This window comes from Canis lupus, chromosome 9, assembly GCF_011100685.1.
Source record: "Canis lupus familiaris isolate Mischka breed German Shepherd chromosome 9, alternate assembly UU_Cfam_GSD_1.0, whole genome shotgun sequence".
NCBI classification, from domain to species: Eukaryota; Metazoa; Chordata; class Mammalia; order Carnivora; family Canidae; genus Canis; species Canis lupus.
The window spans coordinates 25650961-25669903 of NC_049230.1; the positions used below are offsets into that span (position 1 = coordinate 25650961).

The 18943-nt window shown below is 39.2% G+C and overlaps 1 protein-coding gene across 5 annotated transcripts in view; it reads right to left on the reverse strand.

The window, feature by feature from the left end:
• The window catches only part of SPOP (speckle type BTB/POZ protein), a 67452-nt gene that overhangs the window by 14021 nt on the left and 34488 nt on the right, over positions 1-18943 (reverse strand). For all 5 annotated transcript variants that reach the window (XM_038547624.1, XM_038547620.1, XM_038547623.1 and 2 more), the window contains 4 exons: positions 7117-7260; positions 6339-6460; positions 3127-3278; positions 2869-2996 (listed from right to left, as the gene is read on the reverse strand). In XM_038547624.1, the coding sequence (XP_038403552.1) occupies positions 2869-2996; positions 3127-3278; positions 6339-6460; positions 7117-7194 (480 nt within the window). In that variant the 5' untranslated portion in view covers positions 7195-7260. The remainder of the gene's footprint in view (positions 1-2868; positions 2997-3126; positions 3279-6338; positions 6461-7116; positions 7261-18943) is intronic.

Genomic DNA, 18943 nt, shown 5'->3' on the forward strand with positions numbered 1-18943 from the left:
AGTACGACACATCAACTTGGAAGAATCGTCATGTTTCTTAACAGACAAAAACATCACTGAAAACTGGAGGTGAATCCAGTATGGCACCATTATAAACAAGACCACCCATTCAGCATTTGGAGAGTATGCAGTCTAATTTCATTTAAACGTTCATTAACAGTAATACCACTGAAATAAAGCCCAAACACAAACATGTGATTCTCAGCCTTTCACCTTAGGGTTCCTTCCTGTGGCCTTTAGGAACAGCCAGAAGAATCCACAGAACAGGGACACCTGGGTGGTTCAGTGGTTGAGTGTCTGCTTTGGCTCAGGTCATGATCCCGGGGTCCTGGGATCAAGTTCTGCATCAGGCTCCCAGAGGGAGCCTGCTTCTCCCTCTGCCTATGTCTCTGCCTCTCTCTGTGTCTCTCATGAATAAATAAATCTTAAAAAAAAAAAAAAATCCACAGAACTGTACTTTTGTATCAAGATGCAATACATTTGTTTTTAAATAATCCATCAGCAGATAGGATGAAAGTGCCAGGGCCAAAGCCTGAATGAAGAATGGAGCAGTGGTGAACTCAAGACCTAAATTTGTATGTGGCTGTCGACTTCATAAAAGCCTCTGAATAATAATAATAATAATAATAATAGCAGCTAAATCAATAACATATAAAACATAAACACAAACTAAAATACTTGTTTATAAATAATCCACTGACCGAAGGGAGCAACAGGTCAAAAGGACAGAGTGTATAGCAAAGAATGATCCAGCTTTGAAAAGCACGAAGAACTCAGATGAGCTGCAGACATTTTTAAAACCCACACATCCAACACACACCCCCACGCAACCGTCTTGCAATGCTGAATGCTACTAAGTCCACAGAGAGCCTTGGAACAGAAACGAGTCTCACTAGGCACGAGCCCAAGTATGAGAAGCAACACTCAGCACCTGTGGCCAACGGAGAAGTGTGAGTGGAACAGATGGCACACCTGGTTCGCTGGTAAGAAACCGATGGCATCAGCAGAACTCAGCAGACGCTTCCCTGTTCAACAGCTCCTCATTTCCAAAGTGTCATCTCACTTCCTTCTAAGTCAGTAAGACAAAGCTAAACTTAACCACAGGATTTCTCCTCAGAGAATTTCAAATGGGGAAGTGAAGCCTTGGACTTAGCCACAGGATGAGAGACTGCCAAGTGAGGGTAGTCCAAGAGGTTCCCAAATCGAGACTGTCAGTACAGGGGTTGGAGTGGCTGGAAACCATCTGGGGGGATGGGGTGGCAGGGGGAGCAAGAGAGAAAAGGCTGGACTATGGACTGGAAAATGCAGCAATAAAGGTTAATGCTTTGCCTAAAACACCACAGGCAATATTTAGAGGAGATTTCTCTTTCTTCAGAGAACAGTTCAAAGACTGGCTTTCATTTCCAACAGGAATTAGAATTTTCCATTAGTTTTAAATCTTCCTGAAATATAGATCTCTAAGGTAGATGAAGATTGAATGGATGGTCTTAAGTTTTCATATTGTCGAACCTCACACAAAATCACCTATTGTTCTCATTTTTTCACTTGTGCAACTGAGTATGATCTGTAACTAGTAGGACTTCTTTGGAACTCCAAATTCAAATTCACAGACAAAACCAACCACAACATTCTAACATATTTATAGAGATGCCATCACTCTAGCATATACTTCTTTTACTTTGCAACAAAAAAGGAGAGGAGGTAACTATTATGCAACTACTAGTATTCAGTGTAGTACTTTAATAAACTCTGCATCCAACCGGCAGCAAATATTCTGCAGAAATACTCAATGAACTGTGACTGGGGAGTGAAGCTGGTTACTGCTGGCCAGGCCTCTGCTGTGAAAGGGCAAGAGTGAAAGGGCAAGATCCTTAAGGGACACCATTCCCTGCTGCACAGGTGGCGGTAAGCCTTTGGAACTCTCATTAACTCACAGTGTGAGCCTATTATATGGCAGAACACGCTGGTAGTTGGGGAACTTGTTTGCACCCTCGCCTTGAAAACACAGTGGTCACTCTCAAGTGGTGCTGCTCAAGAAGTGGTTCTTGACCATACAGAGTACAGGGAATACAAAGATCCCAACAGACTGGAGGTTTTATTCACTTACTATGCTATGAGCTTATGAGTATTTGTAAATGTACTGAGAACAGCAGGAAGTAACTGGTTAGTATATACTCATTAAAGAAACCACTTTCCAACTCACTTTCACTTTGGGAATATTACTTCAAGGTTTCTCCCATAAACCCAGACAGGCTATTAGGTCTCTGGTGAGAGAAAGACTCTCCTGGCTGACAACAGATAACTCTCCTAGATGACCACGACTTAGAGAGCTTTATCTACCCTTCACTCTAGAAAAAATGGTTCTTGCCATCCTGTTTCACAACTATTCCAGCAACACAAACTGGATATACTCAACTCCTGATAAGAGTCATCTAGTAGTGCAGAAAAGGAAAGTGATCTGTGGTCAAACACAAGTGGACTTCGTATTTCAGAAGTCAGAAAGTTTAAGGGACAAATACACATATCGAGCTGCTGGTCATTCTCCCCACTTAGAGCACCAGTTCCTTCCACATACTACCTAAAAACACCCCCAGTGAAAAAGCCAGAACCCTAATCTAAGCAGTCAAAAATCACTCATGCCAAGATAGTGCACAATCTTTGTTTTTAAGAACAGTAACAAGAGGAAAGCTGAAGTGCCCAACAAGCCTAAAATCGTGACACAGTTTCAATCACAGAAATAACATTTATGCAGCACCACTCCACTCTGAGATTTTTCTCACTCTCCATCCCTGACACAGTGTAATTAAGTCTACCCATACCCATCAGGTCTGGGAATTGCTACTCTCACCTTGGAGTAAAAGGACTCACCTCACAGAAGAGGGTAAGCTTGTCATCAGGGAGAAGCCCGTTAGCCTCATCCAAGAGAAAATCTCTACGGATGAATTTTTTGAATCCCCAGTCTTTGCCTTGCACAAACCTATATGCCCGTTGACTCTCTGAAGTGGAAAAAAAAAGCCATATTTAGGTTTAGTAAAAAAATAAAAGACAGATCAAATCCATAACTTGTCTGCTTACAAAGTTGTTTGATGTGAAAATAAAGAGTCAAATGAAGATAAGAACATTTACCCATAGCTTTGGTTTCTTCTCCCTTAGCATTCAGAATGGAGAATTTGAATTTTGCCCGAACTTCACTCTTTGGACAGCTGACCAGTAACAGGTAAAGTGACAGGTAATCTTTGCTTTCTTCATCTAGCCCTTTTGGATTTACTCGCAAACACCTGCCCAAAACAGATAGGAAAAAAAATATATGTCGGAAGCATACATGTTTATAGGCTTTGTTAAGTGACAGGAGAAACACAACATCTATTTCTCAAGAGAGGAAGATGTTAAGGAAAACCAACTCAGGGGTGCCTGGGTGGCTCAGCTGGTTGGGATTCCAATTCTTGGTTTCAGCTCAGATCCTGCACTCACCGGTCAGAGGACTCAGCCCCACGTCAAGCTCTTCACTCAGCACAAGTTGGCTTGGATATTCCCTCCCTCTGCCCCTTCCCCCACTTGTGCTCCCTCTCTCTCAAATAAATAATTTAAAAACAACAATAAGAAAACAAACAAAAAAACAAATCCAGGCCCCTTAGTAGGAGATTCTGATTCAGCAGAATGGCTACTTGGGAACCACTTTTTGAGAGCAACCTGAGTCACCTGTTAAAGAGTGAACAACAAAAGTAAAGGGGCATCCTACAAACTGACAGTACATCTTTCACATCTCTGCCTCTTTCCTAACCTCCCAAATCACCCTTTTCTCCCCCTAAAATATTTTAAAATTGAGCCTATTTCCATTCTGTTCTAATCCTCAATCTCAGGAAAGGAAGCCTCTTCTTTTCTCAGGACTAGAGTGAAATCATGAAAAACAAAATGTTGGGGGCATCTGAGTGGCTCAGTTAAGTATCTGCCTCTTGGTTTCAGCTCAGGTCATGATCTTAGGGTTGTGAGATCCAGTTCTGCATCGGGCTTTGCACTGGGTGTAGAACCTGCTTAAAATTCTCTCTCTCTCCCTCTGTCCCTACCCGCTCTCCCTAAAAAATGTTGTTGAGCTCTTTACTATCACCTTATGAGAGAAAAAATATTCCACAGAAATATGTGAATAGTACCTCATCTTTTACAGATATTTTATCAATCTGGTAATAATATCCTAAGATTAAAATAAAGAAGACAGTATGTAAGAAGCAGAGACAAAAGTAAACTCTCATTACACAGGGTAGAGTTCCAAGCGAGGCTTCCAAATAGAGTTAGAGATGACAATCTGTTGCCAATGAATCAAAACAAATTTCAGGCAGATTTAATAGGTTCAATTGAGTTAAGTTCTAAATGTCATTAGCTGAACTGCATGTGGTTCACACTGCTTCTACCACATATAATACTTAGGCCATATGTAACCTTAGGCCTTGCCAGTGTTATGGAACCTCTCTCAAACAGGTGGCCCAATCTAGTGCCTCTCTGGGGAATGCAAATGCCGTATACATTGTGCTCAGCATATGAATTTAAATACAATGCCTAAGAGGGGTGCCTGGTGGCTCAGTCAGTTAAGAGTCTGCCTGCTATCAGCTTAGGTCATGATTCCAGGATCATGAGATCACTCATGACCCCTTCCCCCTTGTGCTCACTATCTCACTCTTTCTCTCATTTATTAAATAAATACAATGCCTCAGAATAAAGCATTCTCTCAACACCTAGCAATACACTGCTTAGTACACATAGCCAACAAATATTAAATGGGAGGAGAGTGGTTTAACTCTTCATGGTTTATCAGAGATCAAAACTGGGTGGCTGACACACGCATTCTGGTCTTGGCAGTGAACATATGGTTGTATCCATAACTGCCAGCTCCTCTTCAAGGGGACACATGCTTTGGATGGGATTGACCCAACCACTCTCAGATTATATTCCCCTTGCCACAGAGATTGAGGGAACTCAAACCTAAACCAGGCAGTGCATGTATTCTTGGCCACAGAGTTAATTCAGAGAAATTTGGTGGATAGTAATGGGTTATACCCACTGCTACTGCCAATCAGCCTTTAACCACAAGGGATGCTAGATTTGAGATGGCTAACAATGTGGAGAACAGAGAGAGATGGGATCCTTAATCTCACCACTGGGATGCTGGATCAAACTACCTTCAAAACCATCCTACACCCTGGGCATTCCAGTTACATAAGCAAACAGATCTCCTTTATTGTTTAAGAGCAGACAATTTAAAAGTTGAGATTTTTATGCCAAATTCTAAGTTTCTTGCTCTTTTTAAAACATCAGCAAAAACAATAAGTCAGCCCTTATTCACACATAGCTAAAGACAGTTGGAGCTGAGCAGCTACCATCCCTTTTAGAAGGGTGTTCACTCAACACTCATATCATATATGAATATCATTTACAACACTGGCCCTCTTTATTCATTTATATTACTCTACAGCCATTTGAGTTTGCTGATCCCTGACATACTCACTGAACTAATTCAACAAATATACAGTGAGGGATGTATGGGTGGCTCAGGGTGTTAAAAGTGGCCAACTCTTGATTTCAGCTCAGGTCATGATCTCGGGTCCTAGGATTGAGTCCCGAGTCAGGCTCTGTGCTCAGTGGGGAGTCTGCTTGAGGATTCTCCCTTTTCCCAGCTCGTGCTCTCTTTTGCTCTCTCAAATAAATAAATAATCTATCCTTTAAAAAAAGATACGTGGGGAAGCCCAGGTGGCTCGGGGGTTTAGCGCTGCCTTCAGCCCAGGGCGTGATCCTGGGGTCCCAGGATCGAGTCCCACATCAGGCTTCCTGCATGGAGCCTACTCCTCCCTCTGCCTGTGTCTCCACCTCTCTCTCTGTGTCTCTCATGAATAAATAAATAAAATCTTAATATATATATATATACATACACACACACACACACACACACATGCATGTGTGTGTGTGTGTATACATACGCACACAGTAAACACCCATCATGTGCCAGGCACTGTTCTAGGCACTGGGGAATATATGAAGAACAAAACAAAATCTCTGCCTTCAAGGATCTTATGTTCTAGTGAGACTCTGTTGTAAAACCACGCAAGGGACACCTGGGTGGCTCAGTGGTTGGGCATCTGCTCAGGTTGTGATCCTGGAGTCCCAGGATTGAGTCCCACATCGGGCTCCCTGCATGGAGCCTGTTTCTCCCTCTGCCTGTGTCTGCCTCTCTCTCTCTCTCTGTGTCTCTCATGAATAAATAAAATTAAAAACAAAAACAAAATAAAAAAAAACATGCAAAACAGGTGACTTTTAGAAAAAATTTTACAGCTAGATATAGTCTTCCTCACCATTTCAGTTTATCATTGGCTCCTGATGAAAAGGTTGAACTTTTAATGACTTCACCCATTTCCTCCCGGCAAAAGCTAAAGTTATTGATGGTCCACATGTAGGAGAATTTCACTACCTTGATCTGTTGACAGAAAACCAAGAAGTGATTAAATAGGAAGTGGGCAACCTGAAAAACAGGCTGATCAAATAATCATTTCCCATCCTCCCTCCATCTGCATGATTCCCACAGGAAGATAGCCCTGTCTGGCCGGCATGGAGGCTCAGCTTTTTCTGTCCCTCACCCACATTTTAAGAAATCTCACAGTGACCAACTGCTTTCCTAACATTTCTCCACTTCTGAGAAACACTGGGTGGAAAGTGAGAAAAACACAGACAGGGGTGGGCAAGTAGATAATAAAGCCGTACCTAAAACAAGCTTCTGTTCAAAGCAGTGTTTGACAATTGAGATGCTGATGCCACTGCCTGGGGTTGCAAATGTCAAACCTGGTTTCCTGTGAGTGCCCAAAGAGGAACACATTTCCATCAAGGTGGATATAAGTGGATCTAGTCTCAAAGATGCCCCCGCTTTCAATCTCCAGTGAAAAACACTGGCCTAGGACATACAGATGCCATGTGGAAAACCGACAAGTACTTCATCTATCTGCCCTTTGACAGTTATGTCCTGAGACACTTCCAGAGAAAGCAGGAAACCGAGCGAAGAAAAGAAATCTTACTCTTTTCATTCACCAAAATCCTCCCAAGATATACAATTTACAAGGAAAAAAAGCATTAACTTACCTGTGTGTAGCACCAGCTCTCAGCTACAGGGCCACTCGACATTTCTGCCGGAGGTGGAGGACTTGGAACCCTTGACATCGCCAGTTTGAAGGTTAAACAAGATCTCCAAAGTCAGGGGACAAAGATTTCTGTTCTCTCTTCACCCTGATTGACCCAAGAAGCATGAGGATTTTATTAGATTAATGGTATACTATCCTATTTCCGTTTGACCTTGTAGACTGGAAACTGCGTCTCCTGCCTGGAATGCTCTACCTTATCATTTAAATGGCTCCTTAGCATTCAATGTTAACCTCAGAGAAGACCACCTATCTAAGGCAGCCTCCTGGTCACAATTCTATCGCCCTATTTTAATCCTCTACCTAACTCCTAATATTATCTTATCAAATGAATTTACCCAAAGGGCATATAAAGTACACCCATGAAAAGGCTGCCAAAGAGGAGACAGCATAATGACCACCACATACAACTGCCATTGGCTTCTTTCTCTGGGGGCACAAATACTCCACTCCTAAAAGAAACTGACCTTGTTACCTAACTACTGTCTCATCTTCTCCTACACTTCAGTGCAAACTTATTAAGAGCAGTCTTCTATCCAACTCATTGTTGGCTGCTCTCTTGAAAGGCAACATTAACCCCTTTCTTGGATGTGTTCCTTTCTCTGTAGCATTAGAGATCTTCTCACTGACATACTCTATCACTATCCAATGTTTCAGATTCTTTTCCTTGCTCTCTCTGCTTTCTGATAATTCCTCAATCTTGCTTATTGGATTCTCTTTCTCCAGTGTTGTTTGTTCCTATGGTTTAATTTTCAATCATTTTCTCAATCTACATTCTCTTTCATTTTATCCACCCCAAGTGTCAAAGTTTTGCCTTTATACAAATGACTCCAAAATCTATGACCTGTCTCATAACCCTCAGACCAACTTCAAATAACTGCACAGCTCAACAGGTGTTCCAGCAGCAAATCAAATCCAAATCCAAATTCTCCCCTCTAAGGCCTTTCTAAACACAAAGCCATTCAAAACACTGGTGAATTTGGTTACAATTTTTAAGTACCATAAACAAAGTCAAAAAACAAACTGGGGGGAAAAAAAAGACTTTGCAATGCATAATGAAGGGATAATTTATAAATTGATATATAAGTTTTTTATAAAATCCATAAGAAAAAGGCCAACTACCCTATAAAAAATATTGTTTATAAAAAGGGAAATAAAATAGCCCTTTAAGTTTTACACCCTCCAGACAGCAAGAAAAAAATCAACCATACCCTGTATGGGGATATGGGGACTCTCCCACACTGCTGGTGAGACTGTAAACCAGGATGTATACTTTGGATAGGAATTTCCTGTATGAGGTATATTGAATATACACGCACCCTAAGACTTAGTAATTCTACTTTAACTGTATATGCACTAGTTTAGGGGTTTCTCAAACTTCAGCGTGCAACTCAATCACCATGCTGGGCTCCATCCCCAGAATTTCTGATTCAGAGGTTGGAGGGAGGACCACAGATTTGCATTTCTAACGAGTTCCCCAGTGATCTTGATTTGCAGGTCCTGCAAATCACATTTTTAAGAACCACTGCCCTAGAGAAACTCTGCACGTGGGCAGAAGATGACACAGAGAAGGCTATTCAGGGTAGCACTGCTTATAACAGTGAAAAACTAGAAACAAACTAAAAATCCATTAAGAGGGAAATAGAAAACTAAATTGGGTTATTTTCATATAGTGGAAGGCTATATTTCAGGATTTAAAATTAATGAACTAGATCTGCAGTACCATGGAGAGGAGATCAAACACAATGCTAATGAAAAAAAGAAGTTTTGGAATGTCATATGCAGTACCTTATTTATGCAAATTTAGGATTTATACATTATTTACAGATATGATATATGCATTCAGTAGAAGTAAAAAAAAAAAAAAAAAAAACACTGACAAGCTATGCATCAGATTCACAATGGGAGAGCAGGGGAGAATGAAGCTGGGAGAAGAACGAGGCTGGGACAAGGATATAAGACATCTCAAAGGGATCTATCTCTGGGTGGCTCAGCGGTTGGGCCCCTGCCTTCGGCCTGGGATGTGATCCTGGAGACCCGGGATTGAGTCCCATGTCGGGCTCCCTGCATGGAGCCTGCTTCTCCCTCTGCCTGTGTCTCTTTCTCTCTCTCTGTCTCCCATGAATTTTTATTTATTTATTTATTCGAGAGAGAGAGAGAGAGAGAGAGAGGCAGAGACACAAGGCAGAAGGAGAAGCAGGCTCCATGCAGGGAGCGTGACATGGGACTAGATCCTGGGTCTCCAGGATCACGCCCTGGGCTGAAGGCGGTGCTAAACCGCTGAGCCACCCAGGATGCCCCTCCTGTTTCTTTTCAAATGAGGATGATCTGAAGCAAATATGAAAATATATATGCCTGTTAGTTTGGGATGACAGCCACTTTAGTATATACCATTTTTCCTACTGTTCTGTTTTATTTAAAAAAATATATTGTATTGCAGAAATAGTGTTAGGGTGTATTCCATTATATCAAATACTGGTTTATAATATCTAAGGCAGAAATTTCTTTCCTGATCATCTGGTTTGTTTTCAGCTGTTCATAGACAATATGAATATAACTGATCATATCACCCTCTTTGCTTGGCTACTAGGAAGCCATGAGACAAATTTGTAAGCCATCTCTTGAAACTGTAGGATCACATGCTCATTCTATAATAGCTTTATTATTTTCTTTTTTCGATTTCTATTTATTCATTTATTTTAGAGAGATCAGGGGGAGGAGCAAAAGGAGAGGGATAAATAGGCTCCCTGAGGGCTGAGCTCAACCCAGGGCTTGATTTCATGACCCTGAGATCATGACCTGAACTGAAATCAAGAGTTGGATGCTTAACCTACTGAACTACCCAGGTGCCCTAGCTTTATTATTTTCTTAATACTGTTACTCATTTTACTATAATTCTCTCAACTATTTACTCTTTTATGTTAACACTTCTGGAAACTGCCTCAAATCCTTTGTTGAGAAAGGTATAAATGAACAACAACAACAAAATCACTCAACTCCTACACATTCACTGGCTACTTAAGTAATAAGCATGGAAAGGGATTAATAGGGTACAGTTGTATCCCCGCAGAGTAATACCAGTGGTATTACCAGAGTCCCCACTGGTTTTAAACACTATCCTACAGATATTTACAACTAAAGCATCCCATGCAATTGCAGATGGAGTTAACAGTTATATATACATGACATGCTATTTTGCTTAAGCTAGCAAACTAAGCAATACAGGGGCAACTGGGGCTCTCTGGTTTGTGCAATTCATAATTCCATGATATACTCAAGAAACCAAATGCTACACTTGGTAACTTGTGATCAAGCTAGGCTTCCATTTGATGGAAAACACATTCTCAAGAATTGCTTGTCTAGTGACAAGTAAATGCACCTTAGTTTACAAATCCCAGTTACCATTACTCCCTGTAAGAGCCAGAATGAAATTTCCAAATTCCCACTTAAAACTATCTTTTGGGCATATTGGCAATGAAGATGTGAATTTTACACATTACTTAAGAGCATAAAATTTGGCTCTGGAGGTGTGTGGTGCAGCTCTATACTGAGGGATCATAAAATACTAACAAGTTTATTTTGAAGTTTAAAAAAATACTACATATTTATCTAACAAATGATTTAAGAATTCTCTAAGCCTAAGAAAAAGACAAGTTTAAAAACCAGTTTATTTTAATGGCTTAACTGTTGTTACTAAACCATGGTCCATTATTACAATCAGAAAAAAAAATATTACTTTTGTCTTGGCTATTTTTTCCTCTCTTTTTTGCTTCTCATTTATTTTGTGGCCAAGTCTTTTTGGTCTTTCTTTTCTTTTTTTAATACTATCACCTTTATTCCAATTTTAAAGAAATGTCCAACCCAGCAGCTAGTAGAACTGGAAGATGAGCTTAGACTCTGAGGAGCTCTAACCACACAACCTGCTGAGAGGGAAATTGACTAGGATAGCACAAGTCTAATTAATTTCACTCATAGCAGGCACCATGAGCAAAGTGTTCATCAGCAAAGTAGCCTGGGGTTACATGAACTCTCTAGCACTTCATGCCAAATGCTGCAGGTGCCCAGAAGAAAAACAATTTCAGAAAAGAGGAGGTCTATTTGAGGGTCATGGTTTGAGTACCTTTGTAGGAGACAACTAGCACCAAAATATAGTGTCCCTGGTTTCCAACAAGTTAGGACAAGTCCATCCAAGTTCTCTAGTGAGAAATTTCTTTTCCAAAGCTTAGCAAATTTCCCAGTATGCTGACAACTCTGAGGCTGAACATATCTATTATATGCCACCATTTATTTTCCTGTTTACTCTATTAAATCCTGACCCATGAGGTGACATGTCTTCTGAGTCACACTAAAAAATATACTTTAAAATATCTGTCAACTGTAATACTGCTCAACTTCCAACGAAGGTAGTAACAAGTTAGCAACCAATAGCAATCACTAACAGAACGCATCTCAGCAGGTATTAGGAGACCATAAAGTTGTTAATTATTTTTGCCAAGAGACTCCAGTCAATCAATACAGTAGTAGTAATAATCTAATGAAAACATTAAATTCTGGAGAGCAGGGCACAGTGGCTGAGTGTCTGCCTTTGGCTCAGGTCATGATCCCAGGATCCTGGGATCGAGTTCTGCCCGCAATGGGCTCCCCATAGGGAGCCTACTTCTCCCTCTACCCATGTCCCCATGTCTCTGCCTCTCTCTGTCTCTCATGAATAAATAAAATCTTTATAAGAAAGATAAAACTCTGGAGAGTAGACAAAAAAAAAAGAAAATATATTAATGCTGTCATGATGCACATGCATGGTGCTTTCAATGGAGCCTATAGGATGCACTTCTTTTCTGCCATCTTTTACACTTATGGACACTTCTGCTGCCTTCAGTAGACTTGAAGCTCTTTAAAAGGAACTTGCCACTCTTCTTCATGTCTTCTTGTCACCTAGCACAGCCTGCCTAAAACAAGGCATTCAGCGAAAATACTCTGATGACTGAGAAACATTTATCCAGTTGCATTCTATCTAGTTCATTAACTTTTCTGCTTGTTTCTCTCACATATCTCCAAAAGAGCCCTTTGAACAGTGCTGAGTATATTAGAATTGCAATGTAATGAGAATCATTAATTTGTTCTTTTCGGTGAGTTACACATAAAGCCAAAAACTCCTTGGCACTCTCAAGTATTAGCCCCGGTAAAACTAAGGTTCTCATCCAGGACCAAGTGTATCTGCATTCTACAAGGGGGAAAGAGTCCGGATAGAATTCCCTTCATTTTGAAAACATGAATCAGGAATTTGAATTAAACTCTTATGTAATCAGGATTCTTTGAGAACAGAAGATGAATACCCTGTACAACGGAGGAAAACGTCCCAATAGCTTAACCTGCAGTATACGCAGAGCTGGGTTAGGACTCTCTGATAAGGGGATCCCTGGGTGGCTCAGCCGTTCAGCGCCTGCCTTTGGCCCGGGGCGCGATCCTGGAGTCCCAGGATCAAGTCCTGCATCGGGTTACTGGCATGGAGCCTGCTTCTTCCTCCTCCTGTGTCTCTGCCTCTCTCTCTATGTCTATCATAAATAAATAAATAAATCTTTAAAAAAAAGGGACTCTCTGATAAGTGTTACAAAGAGCTTCTACAGTTCTTTTTTAATCTTTCTTTTATTCCCTGTAAGCATTCCTCCATCTTCAATCCCATCCAGTCATCCAGAGAATTAAAAAAAGTATCAACAACCAACACAGGTATATCACACACATGATTATCTGTAAGTTAGCCATATAGATCCAGGAATTTAAAAAATTACAGTAATTAAAAAAATAAATAAAAATAATACAAGAATAAGACTGAGGAGATATGAGACTGAACCATGAAATTGTTTGGTAAGTCCAAACTAGCCAAACATTGGCAATTTCATGTGGTTCAACATAACACACAAACATGCACAAACTAATGGCTGGGAACATAGCTTCTTAAAGAATGGTTTATTAGGGACTTTTTAAACACCTATTACTTTTTCTTCTTTTAATTTAAGGCCTTGTACAGTTTCCAAGTAAGGAATAAAATCCCAATGTCATAACTATTTTAAACCTGAGAGACAGGGGATCCCTGGGTGGCTCAGTGATTTAGTGCCTGCCTTCAGCCCAGGGTGTGTCGTTGGGCTCCATGCATGGAGCCTTCTTCCTCTGCCTGTCTCTCTCTCTCTCTCTGTCTCTCATGAATAAATAAAATCTATAAACCTGAGAGACATTGCATTTTCCCAAAAAGAAGATGCAAAAAAACAACAAACTCCAAAAACAAAAACAAAAACAAAAAACCCAACCACAAAACTATGCGAAGACTTGGATATATTCATTTTCAAGAAACTGATGTGACCTCAAAGTAATGTCTGTATTTCTTCTGTTACAGTGTCCTCCATAATATACAGCCTATGAGGTAATAACCTCTTTCTCATTACCCTAAGGATAGATTATTACAGGTCATACGGACTTCCTCTGTTGCAAGGTTTGAATGACTTTTGAAAAATTTGTCATAGGTAAACTTATTGCAATTCAGTCTAACAAAATACTAAGTGTACTTTTTTTTTTAATTTATCGACACTTCTTAAACTAAAAGCAATCAAGAGACTTCAATAAACAAAGGAAAGATAGGAGTTTCTCTTATATCCTTTATTAGATTCACACTACATAAAATTTACAAGTTAAAGATAACTGTTTTTGTCTTTATAGAGACATACACACTGTATTTATTTTGTTTTAATTCTTTTTTTTAAATTTTCATTTATTTATGATAGTCACAGAGAGAGAGAGAGAGAGGCAGAGACATAGGCAGAGGGAGAAGCAGGCTCCATGCACTGGGAGCCCGATGTGGGATTCGATCCCGGGTCTCCAGGATCGCGCCCTGGGCCAAAGGCAGGCGCCAAATCGCTGCGCCACCCAGGGATCCCTGTTTTAATTCTTTAACAAAAGAATTTCATGTTATGTGAATCTAAAGATCAAGAAGAAAAGTCAACAGCCTAATGGAAAAATGGGTGAAGAATAGCCCATGGTTTGCAGAAATGTAAATACCAGTGGCTCTGGAATATATGAAAACATGTTCAACTCTCATTCATAATAAGATAAATGCAAATTAAACCACACACTGATTCACCCAGTGAATTGGCAAAGATCAAAATGTTTGATAACACTTGCTCAGGGTAAAGAGAACATTTCTGATTAGAGTATAAATTGTTACACTCTCCATGAAGGGAAATGTATATCAGAATGAATAAGAAATGCACATATCCTTTGATCCAGCAATTTCACTTCCAGAAATTTATCCTACTGATATATTTAATATGTCAAATATAAAACATTTTTTCACTGTGGCATTATTTGTAATCACAAAAGAATGGAAACAACCTAAAAGTCCATCAACAAGGGTTTGATTAAATGAATTATGATACAGATAGACAATGTAACAAAAATCTGTGGAAAAAAATGAGAAGGTCCTATTTAAAGAGGCAAAAATATTTATTTATTTTAACATATACATAATATTCTCTATAAAGCTATGTAAGACTCTAGGAATACTGGTTACTTCCAAGGGTGGGAAACTGGGGTACTTGGGTGGGAATGAGACTTTCCATTGTATTTCCTTTTTGTACTATTTGAATTTTGAGCCATGTGAATATATTACCTTTCCAAATAAAATTTAAAAAATTTTAAAGCTATTAGTAGCCTTTACAATTAATTTTTCTAAATGATGAGATGGCTTACAAATCAGACCCTTATGAGAGACAAGCTAGGAATTCTCCAGTGGTTTCCACTGCTATCTGAGTAAAATCTACCTCTGTCATGACTGCCAAGACCTCAGTGTATGTCCCTGACCTCATCTAACACTTACCCTTCAAGTCACCGTGCTTTAGTCACTCAGGTCTTTAATTCTACTTAGCACATCAGGCTTTTTCCTCAGCCTGGAAAGCTCTGTCTTCCCTCAGATCTTTTCATAGCTAGCTCCTTATCATTTAAGTGTCCTATCAATATAATCTCTTCAGAGAGGCCTTCCTTGACCCCACACTTCCAGCCTGCCCCTCTCATTACCTTACCTTTTTTTATTTTCTTCATTATCACTACCTGAAATGATCTTGTTTTCAATTTCTCACTTGTCTATTGTCTTTCCCACCAGAAGTTAAGCTCAATCAGGGAAGAGTATTCCCCATGCTTAAAATGGTATTATAACAGGCACCCAATAAATATTTGTTCAGTAAAATTGTTGAATAACTAGATTACTGTCTTTGAGAATCATATTTTTCCTTAATGAGCTCCAGTTAGAAGATTAAAGTTTGGGAGTTGCTGAGTGAATATCAGCTATAGGAATCCAGGCGCATTTTTAAAACAATAAAACATTTTCAAAAAGAAAAGTATCAGTTGATCTCATTCCAATTTCAAAGAACTCATTCAGTATGTTCCAAAACTATACTCTCCTTCAATTAAAAAAAAAAAAGTCCAAGAAAACTTGGGAGAAAAAGGTAATTAAGCCTCTAAAGCTAAATGGGGAGTTCCCAAATCCTAAGACAACAGTAACATAAGCATATTTTCCAGACTAGGCCAGTCCTGATTATAAAAAGTATCACTACAATAGCTACCAGGAATTCAAGATAGACCTTGAGGGTTCTTTCAAGTTGTAGTCTATATAATAAAATTCCAACATATCAATAAAACTGAGGCAGATCCTTAGCATCTTTACTTAGATTTGACATTAAATTTTCATATCTGATGTGAGGTTTGATTTTCTTAAAAATGAAGTACAGAGAAAAGATATTTAACATTGAATATATACACATGTAAACATGTCCCTGTATAAATATATAGAGACAGACATACCTTTGAAACATGCCTAGACATATAACTAAGTTTTCGATACCAGGCTAATTTATAGAACATATCTTCTGCCACTGCCAAATATTTATCTAATTAAGAGTTGAATTATTCTTGCAACTATTATATTCAAGGAAAACTCAGAAACAAGTATACTAATATGTATGCAGATCACTACTTTTAAGATTCTTCAGTTTACAGATACCTTAGGTGAGCATAGCTACTGAAATGATTGTACGGGTTAGATACACTTTCATAACATAAAAGGCTATTTTACCTTCTTCTCAATCTAAGTGTTGTAAGAGAGAGATTTACAGAAATAGCCTGGCTAGTGAGGCTCATCCAGACAAAGCCAAGATGAAGACGAACAAGAAGGTATATGAAAGAATCTCAAGTCATGGAAAGGAGTAGGATAACCAACAGACAGCTCCCACTGGCTCCCAAACCTTAGTGTGTGCTGGCTGTTTACAGCCTACTGCCCTTCTCTACAGGTTATAAATAACTGCAAAGTGTCCTTGTCCCCAAGGAGACCTTAGCAGCCAGCTCAAAGGTTAAAATATGGAATAATTCTCACTTTGGATGAAACTCTTCCAGTTATCAGAAAAATGAAAGAGTAAAAAAATTTATTGCCAATTTAAGTTAAGGGCTGGGGAATCATTCCCTCTCCCTAAAAACTATCAATTATATAAGGGTTGTTGATACAGACATACTAGCATAGTTCACTACCTCAAAAATATATCCAAGGAGAATGCAATGCATGCTGTTCCAAATGCAAAGGTCTGTCCTGGAAAGGGGCAGATGCCATTCAGCAGTCTTGTAGGATAGCATCTCTTGAGACCTTAAAAAAAAGACTTTTTGAATTGTTTTGCTTTTTAATTTAGGTAAAAATGACTAACTGAGCTAAATGCATCTATAGAACACGATCTTATCTCCTCTTAGATCCAGCACAAGATCAGCATAGGGGATCCAGCACAACCAATCATGGCTGCAATAAGCATAGGTCTCACAAGGTCTGGGCTAATACCATCAGGTGATGTGCTTCTGTTGTTAATTACTGAACCCCTGCTAGGAAAACAAAAACAAAAACAATTCTTCCAACTACTTAAAAAAAAAAAGGTAGATATGGTTCATCAGATTAAGCTTCTCCACAAACCACTTTCAAAATCCATCATTTGGGAGATGTCTGAAATGGAATGACATGAATTCAAATCAGTAAACAAATCTGATTATAAAGGGGCTATTTCACTTCAAAGCGGATCTCAGTTCCAAAGGAAAACACCTTCAGAAATGAAGTTAGATAGGCAGAACCAAATAATCAGCAATTTCTCTCTTTCTGCAAATTATAATACTGTGTTGATTACACTGATGACTTGGACAAAAATCTCTAGGGCCACAAAGAGCAAACTTAGGAAAGATGAATATTTTAACACATCCCACGTGTTATCAAAGATTTCTCCTCTAGGTTGAGAAAATTCATTCTAAAACAAGAGCTAGAACAGAATTTAAAAAAAGAAGGAAGAGGAGGAGGAAGAGGGAAAAAACCTTATGGCTAAGAAGATATGTTTATTATATAATTATATTCTCAAAGCTGTTTCGAGATTTGGGAGATTATAGTTTTTCACCCTCAACTACAGAGAACCTCATAAAATTCAAATAGTAAACAAATGAAAGGCTTGGCCCTAATACAATTAAGTGTGTCCAATCTGCAAGGAATTCAAAAACAGAAGACTCATTTCATGAAGCAAACAGGCAGAGATTGCATAACCCTACAGGGTCCTCTGGCTTTTCTAGAAGCCAAATCTAACATACAGTTCTCTTCAGCCATCTATACTTTAGTCATGCCATTTAAAAATATTTCTTGCCAACACAAGTTGGCTACAGAAAGACCTCAAGGAATACATATCAAAGAAGATCGTCCAAACTGGTCTTAGGGGTACTGTGTGGACTAAGTTCATTAAATTAGAAGCTGAAAAGGCCCATCTACTCCAGAAAATCTGGTATACTACAAGGGCAACCAATTCTCTCTAGCATTTTTTTTTAAAGACTTTATTTATTCAATCATGAGAGACAGAGAGAGAGAGGCAGAGATATAGGCAGAGGGAGAAGCAGATTCCCTGCGGGGAGCCGGATGCGGGGCTCGATCCCAGGACCTGGGGATCACGACCTGAGCCAAAGGCAGACGCTCCACCACTGAGCGATCCAGGTACCCTTATTCTCTTAAGTATTAACTACTACTATCTAGCAGTATAGAATGTGGTATTCTCTGAAGATGTTGTTCTTTATAAGAGATGCTTAGAACTCCCTTCAACTATGAAAGAGAGATCGAAGTATATTTTTGCTTTAATCTCCTTTAACTGTGGTCTTGCTAGAAAAAACCTGATGACTTTCACATAGATCCAGGTCCATGCTCTTTACTTAGAAACCATCTGCAGAAAATAAATTCCCTCTTATTCTAAAGTTATTAAGAATAAGCCAATTTCTGTGTTAACGTTAAGGTTCTAACTAAGCTAAATGGAACAAAGGACAAGCAGGAAGTTCTCAGTTTTAAATGTTCATTCCAAAATTCATGACACAAGGAAAAAGTAAAACCACACAGGCAGACAAAACAGGGGAAAGTTAGACAGAATGTCTGTCTTAACAGAATTTCCTGGCTCCTAACAATTTGTCAGATTTTAAGAGACCAAAATGCAATAATACCTATTTTACCCAATAAAACTCTGTAAAAACATACATAAACATTTGAAGCATTAAAAAAGTAAAATTTTTAAGATGCTGGCCCGAATGGTAGAAACAATTTTTAAGTTACCCATACAGAGATGAGCTCAACATTCATACACAAAGGCAATCTGCTCAGAATCAAATGCCTTGAACATTGTAAAATGAAGCCCCTGAGTTGCTTTATTTCTGTTTATAAACTGTAATTCTCATTTCCC